Source organism: Abramis brama, assembly GCF_963993115.1.
Source record: "Abramis brama genome assembly, chromosome: 2".
NCBI classification, from domain to species: domain Eukaryota; kingdom Metazoa; phylum Chordata; class Actinopteri; order Cypriniformes; family Leuciscidae; genus Abramis; species Abramis brama.
In genome coordinates this window covers 55,715,377-55,728,310 of record NC_139964.1, presented here as the reverse complement: position 1 = coordinate 55,728,310, position 12,934 = coordinate 55,715,377, and the positions used below count along the sequence as shown (strand labels likewise).

Below are 12,934 nucleotides of genomic sequence, written 5' to 3'. Positions count from 1 at the left end.
TCTCTCTCTCCCTCTCCCTCTCCCTCTCCCTCTCCCTCTCCCTCTCCCTCTCCCTCTCTCTCTCTCTCTCTCTCTCTCTCTCTCTCTCTCTCTCTCTCTCTCTCTCTCCCTTTGTTTCCTTTCTGCTTCTCCAGGCAACACAGTGATTCATTTAGATAAGGCATTGGCCAGGATGAGGGAGTATGAGCGCATGAAGCTAAGGGCTGAGTGTAACACAGATAACCCTGAGCACAGCCCCGGAGCTGCTGCTGCCGCCTCAGCACTCACGCAAGGTATTCCTGCGATCACTCTCAGACTGCAGAATAGACCTGACATTCATTTGCAAGTGCTTCTAACGGCATGTCCCTACCAGATACAATGCAACAAGCAAATTGACACAATTGATACAATAAGATTTTTAACACAATGCTACAGAAATAGAAACCAAACAAATGGCTTGTTAGAAACTTTTATATGCCTTATTGCGTCCACATCTGCTCACGATGGGCACTGTCTTCTGCTGTCCAGTGAGTCCATGTCTAAAAGGAATAATTCAGGCTTAGTGCAGCCGGTATCTTTGTATCTGGGACACATTTCACACTAACACATTTCGTTCATTAGGCTGAAAGTAACCTGGAATATGTCTTGAATTAATCTGAGAGTTGCTATTGATGTTTATAGGGATTAGACTTTGACTAAAGCTCTGCTTGCTTTAAACATGCATATAATAAATGCTTAGGTTGTATGACCCTTTCGTAACTCTACTAATGTGTTTAAATGCATTTCTGTGTGTCTGTCTATTTTTAGGTGCAGGACATTCATCTACAGATGCACATTGTCCTCAGATTGACACACAACAGCTTGACAGACAGATCAAAGCCATCATGACAGAAGTTATTCCCTTCCTAAAGGTGAGCTTGCTCTACTTTTCTCTTTAACATTTCAAATAAATCAACTGTCTAAGCTGCAGTTCAGAGACGTGTTGTCTTGCATGTGTCTTTCTGTCAGGAGCATGTTGGGGAGGTGTGTTCACACCAGCTGCTCACATCTGTGAGACGCATGGTGCTCAAACTCATTCAGCAAAATGATGAAAGCAAAGAGTTTGTTCGGTTTTTCCACCGACAGCTGGGCGGCATCCTGCAGGTAAGAACAACTTTAATGTATTTATTTGTTCAAATGTAATTTGCTTCTTTGTTTTTATTTTATTACTGACTTTTTTTGTTTACTTTTCTTCAGTAGTTGTTTGATGACTTGCATTAGTTAGCCTAGTATTCGTTTGTTGCTGTGGTATCGAAAGTTGTGAAATTTCACAAAATCTATTTTTTTGCTAATCTTTATTTCCAGCAAAAAAAAGGATGATAAATATTGTTATTGGGAAATAAAATTACTCGTATTGTGACATAAGATGGTTATTTCACACACCCCTATATGAATAAAATCACAAGAACCTGCATTTTTGAGAATCATGGGTGTGTTTGAACATTTGAACGTGACTCTGATGCCTAAAAATCTGTGTCGGAAGCCCACTAGTTGCAGGTTTTTGTACGGCCTTGAAAAACCTGGAAATGTCATGGAATTTTAAAATATCAATTTCCAGGTCTTGGAAAAGTTTTGGAAAAATAAATAAACCCAGAAAGTTTTGTGAAAGTCATGTAAATTTGTTTCACAAATATCTGTATAATAGAATGTTTATTCAGGTCCTGAATTTCGGCATGGGATTGCATAGATCGCATAATTTCACTCATTCTTGCAAGTTTCACACTTTTAATGTGGAAATTCCTGCAAACATGTATTAACTATAGCATGTAGGTTAGATGAGGAAATGAATCCACAGAAAATATCGGATCAAATCAGTCATTTGAAAATAGTGTGAGTGAGTGAGTATTTTGGGACAGCTGGCAGAATTTTCTCCTGCCTAATCCGGTCAGTGTTGATTCGTCACAAAAGTTTATAATTTTCACATCTTTTTTAACAATTTGGTTCATGCGCGCTCCAGAGGCGGTTTTCTGTGCGCTCAGTCACATCCAAAGCGCATGCATATAAAGCTGCCTCGTGAGTACCAAATTGAGTTATTTTCGTAGCTTACTGCACTTAAAAATGACCCCACTGTAAAATAAAATAAAAGGTCTAAAAATGTGTGCAGCCTACATTTAATTAAGGGTGCTTTAAATAGTTTTATGAAGTTTATGATAATGATGTTCTTGGTTTTGTGTGTGCACTCACAGGACTCCCTGAGTAAGTTTGTTGGACGGACGCTGCAGGATTGTGGTGAGGACCTGCTGGTAGAGATCTCTGAGATCCTCTTTAATGAACTCGCCTTCTTCAGACTGATGCAGGATTTAGATCAGAACACCTCTAAAAACAAATGCAGGACCAAGAGACGCTCTGACCATACATCTCCAAAACACTCGCCTCGCGCTGAGGTAGGCTCGAGTGATTAATGTGTGTGTCTGTAGCAATGCTTCTGTGTTAAAGGAGAATAATCTTTGCATTGTTTATTTAGGAGAAGAAAACACTAGAGAGAGAAAATACATTCTCACCATCATATTTTGATGAAGACAGAGTAAGTTATAATTGTTGATGCACTTAACATTCACACAAATACATTAAGCTACACTGCTTCTGAATCTAAAGCCCCACAGCAGAACAGTTTTATATGTTGTATATATTAGCTTGCAGTCTCAACATGAAGTGATGAATTGAGTTAAAAAAAATTAAAAAAAAACTTTATATTTGTTGCCTTTGCTGGTTTCATACAACAAATTTGCAGCGGTGTTTGTTTTTTGTTTTATTGCAAACCTGAATGTTTTCAATGTTGAAAATTGACTTTAAATATTTTTTTCATCAGGATCAGGATGAGACCGAGCAGCGAGGGACGCCTCATGAGAGGGAAGAGGACAAGGAGAAAGATGCACAGAGGAGTGAAGCATCTGAGGTGGAAGACGAAGAGGAAGAAGGGCTGCCTCTTTCTATAAGTAAGGTTATCAGCCAGAAACTGAAGAGAAATATAATATATAATACCACTCAAAAGTTGGGGGCTGGTGAGAATTTATGTTTTTAAAAGTCTTTTTGTTCTCAACAAGGCTGCATTTATTTGATCAAAAAATACAATAAAAACAGAAATATTGTGAAATATTATTACAATTAAATTTAACTTTCTCTGTTAATACATTTTAAAATGCATTTTTTTTAAGTAGCAATTACTCCAGCCTTTAGTGTCATATGATCCAGAAATTATTCTAATTTGCTGATTTGGTCCTCAAGAAACATCTCTTATTTATATCAATGTTAAAACAGTTGTGCTACTTTAATATTTTTGTGGGGGAAAAAATTATCTTGATTAATTTGGAAATCTTTTGTAACTGTAAAAATCTACTGTCGTTTTTGATTAATTGTATGCTTGCTTGCTAAATAAAAGTACATTTTTGAAAGATATTGATGTAAAATAAATATTTTTTATATTCTGTGCGATAGAATTTTATGTTATTTTATGCTTACTATTCTGAGTATTCAACAATACCCTTCAGTGTTTGCTGGAGGTTGTCTTATCGCCTATATGTTGAGACTGTTCTGTAATGTATTTGACTTTGATAAGAATATGTTTGACTTGTGTTGTGTGTGTATGGTCTTTTCTTTAGGCCTGTCTAAAGCAGAGACACAGGCTTTATGCAACTATGGCAGTGGAGAAGATGAAAATGAAGTGGAAGAGATAGAGGAGTTTGAGGCTGGACCTGTTGAGGTGCAAACATCACTACAAGCCTGCATGGACAACACTAGTGAACACAGACAGGTGTGTTGGCATGCACACGAAAGAGCAAATAACCCGACTCAGAAGACATTAATAATGACCTGTTGTGTTGTTTCAGTGCTCTGCCTTACAAAACGAAGCCCCCCTGGAAACCAAATCAGACCTAGAAAGCCCTGAAAGCAGCCAATGTGCGCCTTTCTTCTGTAATATTATACCATTAACATTTATTGGGGTATTTACAATCAACTCATTACAGTTGAACATTTTTTTTTTTTTACTTTGTCTCCCATTTTCTAACAGCTAAAAGCATGAAATTGGAGTCCAAAGACACAGATCAGCATCCTCCAGAGGAGGGCAGAGAGGAGGCAACAATTGGTTCAGAAGATGAAAAAGAGGAGGAGGAGGACCGTACTGCTGCTTCAGCTCAAGAAACTCCTCAGAGCTCAGATACAGCCAGCCCTGACACAGACTCCCCAGTCATGATCAACACTGATGTATGTCAGAGCAGCTGTTCTCCTCAAACTTCATTTATTCCTTTTTAAGAATGACCAAATTATGAAAAAAATCCTTTGTCTGTAATATAGGAGGCTGGATCTGGAAACAATAGCCAGAGGTCAGATGAGGAAGATTTTGTGAAGGTGGAGGATCTCCCTTTTCAAATGTCTGTTCTGTGTGAGGTAAGAGCTTGAGGGGTCTCTCTCTATTAGGGATGGCCAGGATAGTGAGGTTTACAAATAAATGTGAGAAGTTAATCCACTTTTCTTTTTTTAAATCAATGAATAGGCAATTGTTATATTTATTTGTTTTATAATATTCAGATTTTTTCCATAATAATCATATATTTTGATTGATTTTAAAAATAAATAAAACATATGTCAGTCACCTGCCACAGTTTTTCATGTCTCTACTCTCTAAAGTGAATGAGTCATCAAGTGTATGGTTTTTAAACATTTTCTAATTTTCTTTGCTTATAATTTGTACAGGAAGAACTTTGTAAGAGGATCTCAGAAGAGCAGCAAAATAATAACTTAGCAGCTGAAATTCTCAATGTAAATACAGAAGAGTTTACAGGACTGGTGGGAAATGCTCAAGCACTCAAAGAGCCTGGTAACTATTAAATATCCCTTAAACATTTAGCTATCTGTTTAGATTGTACATGCAGTAACTTTAATACAATTCGAAATGTAATATTAAAATAAGGTGATAACTTTAGTTCAAAACTCACATTCAGTATTTTCATGTATATTTTACATTTTAAGATTTCTTGTTTTAGTTTAGTAATGCATTGAATATTAAAATTGAGCTCAATTACTATGATCTGTATATGAGCAGATCCCTGTGATATGTGAAGACATGTTCTATTCACGTTCGTGTAAATCATATCTCTTTTTTTTCTTTCTTTTCCTTGTCAGAAACCATTGGAGCCCAGAGTGCATGAGAATGGTTCTTTGATTTGTCTTTACACTACAAACCATAATTCATTCAACATTACTATATAATGAGCTTAATACCTTAAGATTCCTTGGAAACAACAGCTAAGCTAAGTCTTAGTGAATTAGCCTGTCAGCATGTGTGATCTAACAGTTCAAGAGATGTTAAAGAAGTCTCTACACTTATAAGAAGTTTTATTCTGATTGTTTTATGGAGAGTGTAGGAAAGGATGTTTTGAAAGGGTCTCTGTCTTTAAGCTGTTCTGTAGTCTGTAAGTTCATTTTCTGTGTTTCTCTTTAAGCCAGAACTCTGTTAAAGCTCCTTCAAAGGCTACAGTTTAAGGGATGCAATACATTTTTGTGTGTCCATGTTTGGCATGGTTAGGCTTTTGTTTTTGCATTTCTTTCTGGGATTCCTTCCCAGACCATCAGCATTTTTTGTGAATGCAATATACAGAGGACAATAGACGTTCCTCTAATTCAGGATAAAACTTCAAGCACATTTGGAAAAATTCTCTATTTAAATATATTTGACTTGACCCAGGATGGAGCAGAATCACATATTAGCACTGATAAATTGTCCTGTCCTCTCTTATTGCACTCTTTTAAATGTTTTCTCTTGCTTTCATTTTTACCTTTTTTTTAAGGCATGTTGGCCATTGCTTGGGATTTCACCTTATGTGACTCTCTAATGTTTAGATTGAGATTTAAAATGAATAAAATATTGATTTTTATCATTTCCTGCAGTGATGGCTCTCTCTGTCACATTTGCATAAAATCTCAATGCAACATTTTCCCCACAACAAATACTGAATTTCCATGATTTATTGATGTTAGTTGTGTACATATGTATACTGCTTAATTTTGTACACATTTTTGGTTGATCATTTTTTCTCTCATACACACATTGGTAGGCACTGAGGAGGTTGAGTAAAGTTAGGCACCAGTAGTGTTGATTATCCAGCTGAAACATGTTCCACTGTGCACATTTCTGTATGCTAATACGTAGTCAAAAAATAATCACGATAGAAAAAAAAAAAAAATACAATTTGCCATATGCAATATTAATTTTCAGTGCAATTTCCCACACCCACACACATCTTTAGACAAGTAGTAAGTAGGCTGCTCTTCCTCTTTAAGCTTGATTAACCCAGATGATGCCCTCATGATTTCAAAATCAGACGTTGCAAACCTTCTAAAATGTAAGACTGCTGATTTTTAATGATGCTAAAATTTGAATTGCATGCTTTTCCTAAACATACATAAGAACGTCCCTGTAATGCAGCTTGCCCAGATGCCATCCATCACCACGGCATGCAGGGGTTAGGACAGTCACGGATGTAAGACTCCAATGTCCCCTTAGACACCTCCATTAGAGTGGTGTATGTAGTCAGCTGCACAGCATCATAAAGGGAAGCGTTAATGAACAAGCCATAAAATGTGCTACAAACTGATACATAAAACATTAATGGATAATGAACCTACTTTATTTAAGACTGGCTTGGTGGACAGGACATCATAGACTGTCTTTAAGGAGATATGCTGAAAGAGAACAGGGTCAAAATAAAAATCACTGTTATTTGTCAATCTGGATAAACATGATTTGGTTTATATGCAAGGTCAAAACTCACATCCTGTGTGGTCTGATTCATGCATTTCATAGCAGGAGTTCTCCTGTCATCCAAAAACAGAGGCTCTTTCCAGTGGTCATAGTTAGTCTCCAAAACATACCACCTGCCATTCTTCACATCAAGCCTGAAATACATAGCATTTCAGTTTATTATTAGTTTCTAACCAAAAAACTCGCACGTCTGCTTTTAACTGTGTGTAGAGTAATGCAATGCTCACTCCAGTGGACTGATGCTGTGTGTCCTGGATCTGGTGATGATGCAGGCTTGACCCGTCTGGTTTCCTCCCAGGATGAAGTAGGCTGGAGCCAGCAGCTTAGTGTCAGCCAACAGAACCTTGGCACTTTCATAGCTAAAAGAAGACAACGACAGCCAAATCAGCATCATCATCATCTTCATAAACCCAGGAGATGACCATGTGTCTTTGCTTTTGTTTCTTCAATATCACAAACATAAAAAAGTCACTTCTTATTTAAGTTCAGGTAAAGACAAAAAATATACACTAGTTTAGCAGTTTGGAATGATTACGATTTGTAATGTTTTCAAATTAAGTATTGTGCTCACCAGAGCTGCATTTATTTTATGTAAAATCAGTAATATTGTGAAATATATATATATTTTTTAAATGGTTTCTATTTGAACATATTTTAAAATGTAATTTATTTCTCTGATGCAAAGCTGCATTTTCAGCATCATTACTCCAGTCTTCAGTGTCACACGATCCTTCAGAAAGCATTCTAATATGCTGACTTGGAGCTCAAATATTATCAATTATTACTGGCGCTCAATTATGAATATAGTTGTTTATCATCAATGTTGAAAAAGTTTTTGCTGCTTAATATTTCTGATACATTTTTTCAGGATTCTTTGATTAATAAAAAGTTCAAGAGAACATTAATTTAATGCATCCTTGTTGAATAAAAGTATGAATTTCTTTCTTCCTTTTTTATTAATTATTATTAACATTATTATCACAGATTCCGCAAAAATATTAGGCAGCAAAAACTGATTTCAACTGACGATAAGTATTAATAAATATTTTTTAAACATCAAATCAGCCTATTAAAATGATTCCTGCGGGATCATGTGACACTGAAGACTGGAGTAATGATGCTGAAAATTCAGCTTTCCATCACAATTATACATTTTATTTTAAAATATATATATAAATAGAGAACAGTTTTAAATAGTGATAATATTTCACAACATTACTGTTTTACTGTATTTTTCATCAAATAAATGCAGCCTTGGTGAACATAGGAGTCTTCTTTAAAAAAACCAAAAAAACAAAAAAAAAACACTTTTGTTTAGGGTCAAATTCTAACTAGTTGCTTATTAGCATGCATATTACTATAATACTGGCTGTTTATTGGCACATATTAATGCCTTATTCTGATCGACCATATTCTTCATCCCTTAATCCTACCCATTACCTAAACTTAACAACTACTTTACTAACTATTAATAAGTAGTAATTAGGGGTTTATTGAGGCAAAAACTCAGTTAGTTACTAGTAAGAATTGGACCCTAATCTAAAGTGTGACCATATTTTAAAATAACTATCTCTAGCCAACCTAGTTGCATTCTCCAACACAGAACGAGTCAGAAAACTCATCCACATGCCGTCTCTCTTCCCCAAGATCCACTCCAGAATCCCTGTAATTCACATCACACACTTATTCACAATAAAACTATATACCAACGATCTGACCAAATGAAATGAGTAATCATATTTGAAGAAAGCTTCAACCTATTTCTGACAATGCCATATTGCAAATACTGCAAATAAAAGAGCAAAGGCTTACCGATGTACCCTCCATCCAGACTGAATCGTTCATTCATAGTGAGTGTGAAAGAGCGCTAGAAAGAAAACAAAAGACAAAGAGTCAAGGGACAGAAGCAATGTGATTATTGACCAACAATCAATGCTTTCACAATTGTCCTTCCCATTAAACTGCAGAAGTGAAACTAAAAAGAGACAAAAGGTCATTCTGGATCCTGTCACCATGATTTATAATCCATTCTGGATTGAACTCTAATCAACTCAGATCGCTCATTGTGACTCTCTCATCCATCCTCACCTGATGAATACCAGTCAGCATGCCCACGTATCCTGCAAAATTGGTGGATTTAAAGACAGTCTGATTGTTCCTTCTGAAGTCGAGGTTGACAATAAGTGGCTTCAGCTTCTCTGTGATGATCCATGACCTGTTCTTCAAATCCCAACTGTAAACAGAGGATTCCAAAGAACAGTCTGAAATCTTAATGTTTTAGGCTTCAATATATAGTAGTCAACATTGGAAGTGGATCAAAAGAAAACATGAATTTTGAATGATACCTGTTCTTGTCTTAGGACCACTGATGAGCTTTTTTGATCCACTTCAAAATGTTGACTACTGTATGTATATATAATTCACTCAAAAAATGATCATAAATCGAGGAAGTACTGTAGGTTAACAGCAAATGCCAAAACAATAACACTAAACTCACCCCATGAAAAGTCCAAAGTCCAGGTTCCTTGCATGGATGAGATTGCCTAGAGTAAAAACAAACTAATCTTTCCTGAATGGCACAACTTTATATCAAATACTCTACTGTTCTAGTGATATTATACACTACTGTTCAAAAGTTTGAGGTCAGTAAGGTTTTGATTATCGGTAAGATAATGTTTTTGAAAGGAGTCTCATATTCTCACCAAGGCTGCATTTATTTGATCAAAAATACAGTAAAACAGTAATATTAATTTAGAAGAACTCTTTTCTATTTGAATATATTTTAAAATGTCATTTATTTATGTGATGTCAGTTACACTGAAATTTCAGCATCATTACTCCAGTCACATGATCCTTCAGAAATTATTCTAATATGCTGATTTGCTGCTCAAGAAACATTTATTATTATCAATGTTGAAAACAGATACTTTGATGAATAGAAAGTTCATTTCTAAATTTCATTTATTTAAAATGAATGTTTTGTAGCATTTTAAGTTTTTACAGTCACTTTTAAACAATATAATCTATATTGTTGGCTGGCTGAATACATTTGTATTCACTTCTGTCAAAAAATATATATATATTTCTGACCTGACCCTTTGGAATGGTAGCCTATGTCATATAATGCTTATTTGATATGTTATAACACAGATAAAAATGATCAAATAATCTCAAACAATGTTATATCAGATGATATCCTCACCATTGACATCCTCTGCAACCAGAGAAGTGCATACAGTGAACACCTCATAAAATATGTTGAAGAGCACCACCTCTCCTGCGTTACAGAGAACAGTTGATGGAGTGAGTTGATGCTTTACGTTTTATTTAACACTGTGAAACATGATGGTTTTGATGCATTTCATACCCAAAGGAACGCCAGACACTGATGCTATTCCTCTGATCTCCTCATTGAAAGGATAAGGCAGGGTGTTCACCATCAAGGGCTGAGGACACACACATCAGTCATTTTAGTTATTACAGCTTAAATCATTAGTGTAGGTGATCTCTGACAGGTATCAGTGTGTCAGCGCGATATGAGATTTAAGAGTGTCGTATACTTCAATAAATTATGATTTAGCGTCATACAAAGTGATACGTCAGACTGCCTACTCACCAATTCCTTGTCTACTAGTTGGATGAGCTTCCCACTGGGAACAAAGGCATCCGCTAGATCTCTGATAGCCTGAATCATGCTCGCCATCTAAAAGAAAAGCACGTGAGCTCTTGAAAACGTCACCGAACACATCAGCCCTTCTCAGATCGTTCCTTTTTAGTTTGCTTTTGGGCAATAAATTTCACATTTTGCCAAACAAATAAGGTAAATTTAAGCGCTTACAGAAATGCCATTAAAAGCATGTAGAGCATTTGAACTGGAGAGCATTGAATCAGTGATGGTATAAACTCACATCCTTCTTTTTGTCTGTAATAACATCTGTCCATCTTTTGCTTGGTGGTAAGTCCAGATCAACGGTATACCAGGACACATCACCTTTAAATCTAAAAGATACAGAGATTCAAATACAGATCTTCTCCCCTCACATAACTTACAATTTCAATTATGTATACAATATATTATATTTACACACACTGCCGTTCAAAATTTTGGGATCGGTAAGATTTTTAATGTTTTTAAAAGAAGTCTCTGATGCTCACCAAGGTTGCATTTATTTGATAAAAAAAATATTTATATATATAAAAAAATGTTTTCTATTTGAATATAGTTTCAAATGTAATTTATTTCTCTGATGCAAGCTGAATTTTCAGCATCATTACTCCAGTCTTCAGTGTCACACAATCCTTCAGAAATCATTCTAATATGCTGACTTGATTATTATTATGATCAATGTTGAAAACAGTTGTGGACAATTTTTTTCAGGATTATTTGATGAATAGAAAGTTCTATTTTATTTATTTGAAATATAATATTTTGTAACTTTATAAAGTCTTTACTGAAACTTTTGATCAATTTAATACACCCTTGCTGAATAAAAGTATTAATTTATTTTATTTCTTCCACCCAAAACAAACAAAAAAATCTTACTGACCCCAAACTTTTGAAAAGTAGTGTATAATGTTACAAAAGCTTTATATTTCAGATAAATGTTGTTCTTTTGAACATTCTATTCATCAAAAAACTAATTTTTTTTTTTTTTTTTTACATTACTTTTTTCAACATTGATACTAATAAACGTTACTTGAGCAGCAAATCATCATATCAGAATGATTTCTGAAGGATCAATAGAAAACAGTTATTTTAAATTGTAATAATATTTCAGCCTTGGTGAGCAGAAGAGAATTCTTTAAAAAACATTAAAAATCTTACCAATCCCGAACTTTTGAACGGCAGTGTATATTTATAGATAAAATCATATTTTAAATTATATTTTAAAACATCAGTTTTCTTTGATTTATGAATTTACTATTACAATTGTCTTTCTAGTACTAAAAAACAGTGTGAAGCTGCAAAAACCACACAAGTGAAGTAATGTGACAAATATGACATATTTTAGTAATTGCATAACAGGCATAACGCGCACTGTTACAAAACACCTGACTTGGTTTCACTTCTTTAAAACTAAACTATACTGACACATAAATGACATATTGTGAAATATTGTCTTTTTTTATTCATGCTAAGTCTTTGTTTCTTTCCTGTGTGACTCGTTTAATTCGTACTTTGTATAATCATTTTCATAATCATAATTTTGTTACATGCAATTGTTGTATGCTTGTACTGATTAAGGTTTAGAATAACATTGTTATACTCTGACAGAAGTATTTGCAGATTGTATAATCCATCATTTCAATTGTCATACTCACGTTGGTCCGTTTGGAGGATACATGCCACTTCTGCACTCTTCTGTGTACTGAAACATCAACACCAATGATTTAGTATATTTACAGTAAAATAGTGTTTCCAACAGCACTATTTAGGTCATTTAAGCTATAAAACAGCCCAATGGCGTGTAAACACAACACTGAATTCCAGCTATTATTGTACGGTAACTTGCATGAATGAAACAAACCCGAAATTAATATGAAAACAGTATTGCCATTAACACACGTTTTCATCAAGATTAACAACGACCGGTGGTGACTTACCGGTGGTACATATTGCGCATACAAGCACATAAACATAAAAGAGAGACTAAAACAGCAGACGTTTAATTTGACGATCATGATGAGACGCCCGCAGTCTTCAGACTTCAGAAGCGTCTGTGAACACGGAAGTGCTGATGATGAGATGATTCTCGTGACAGTTCCTAATCTGCGCAAACCCAGTAGACACTGGGGGAGTTACCATAACAATGAGTTACAAAATAAAAGATGACTTTGCACTTTCTGTCTTTGGGCTTGTCTCTGCTTTATTTTACTAAGCTGTAGCACAAGACTGTCCCATATCATTTTTTATTATTATTATTAATTAGGTAATGAGAAACAATAATCGCATTTTACCTCTCCCGAAACAAACAGGAGAGGTAACAAACGGGCGAATGTATTGCGACATCTAACGGTTGTAGATGGAAGTGCAACAACAGGCAGTGTGTGTGTGTGCGTGTGTGTGTGTGTAAACCAAATGTCCCTACAAAGATGTCAATATCCGAAATCCTTGTACTTGTGGGGACATGTTTTGGTCCCCATGAGAAAACCAGC

The 12,934-nt window shown here is 35.2% G+C and overlaps 2 protein-coding genes across 10 annotated transcripts in view; one reads left to right on the top strand and one right to left on the bottom strand.

Annotated features, from left to right (window-relative positions):
- pcm1 (pericentriolar material 1) overlaps positions 1 to 5,894 on the top strand; it is a 47,340-nt gene extending 41,446 nt beyond the window's left edge. For 5 of the 9 annotated variants that reach the window (XM_084098281.1, XM_084098286.1, XM_084098279.1 and 2 more), the window contains 12 exons: positions 135 to 272; positions 787 to 890; positions 988 to 1,122; positions 2,205 to 2,402; positions 2,483 to 2,542; positions 2,828 to 2,954; positions 3,618 to 3,769; positions 3,846 to 3,915; positions 4,028 to 4,221; positions 4,312 to 4,404; positions 4,711 to 4,834; positions 5,140 to 5,894. In XM_084098281.1, the coding sequence (XP_083954407.1) occupies positions 135 to 272; positions 787 to 890; positions 988 to 1,122; positions 2,205 to 2,402; positions 2,483 to 2,542; positions 2,828 to 2,954; positions 3,618 to 3,769; positions 3,846 to 3,915; positions 4,028 to 4,221; positions 4,312 to 4,404; positions 4,711 to 4,834; positions 5,140 to 5,165 (1,421 nt within the window). In that variant the 3' untranslated portion in view covers positions 5,166 to 5,894. The remainder of the gene's footprint in view (positions 1 to 134; positions 273 to 786; positions 891 to 987; positions 1,123 to 2,204; positions 2,403 to 2,482; positions 2,543 to 2,827; positions 2,955 to 3,617; positions 3,770 to 3,845; positions 3,916 to 4,027; positions 4,222 to 4,311; positions 4,405 to 4,710; positions 4,835 to 5,139) is intronic. The other 4 variants (XM_084098285.1, XM_084098284.1, XM_084098283.1 and 1 more) reach the window with 1 other exon arrangement.
- A 73-nt stretch (positions 5,895 to 5,967) lies between these two features.
- asah1b (N-acylsphingosine amidohydrolase (acid ceramidase) 1b) lies at positions 5,968 to 12,555 on the bottom strand. The gene is made up of 14 exons (XM_084098356.1): positions 12,383 to 12,555; positions 12,101 to 12,147; positions 10,687 to 10,777; positions 10,395 to 10,481; positions 10,146 to 10,224; positions 9,981 to 10,055; positions 9,276 to 9,321; positions 8,867 to 9,011; positions 8,591 to 8,645; positions 8,360 to 8,441; positions 7,006 to 7,137; positions 6,789 to 6,912; positions 6,643 to 6,699; positions 5,968 to 6,551 (listed from the first exon to the last, which is right to left on the bottom strand). The coding sequence occupies exons 1-14, from the start codon at positions 12,458 to 12,460 to the stop codon at positions 6,462 to 6,464; spliced, it is 1,188 nt and encodes a 395-aa protein (XP_083954482.1). The 5' UTR covers positions 12,461 to 12,555; the 3' UTR covers positions 5,968 to 6,461.
- Between the last annotated feature and the right edge of the window lie 379 nt (positions 12,556 to 12,934).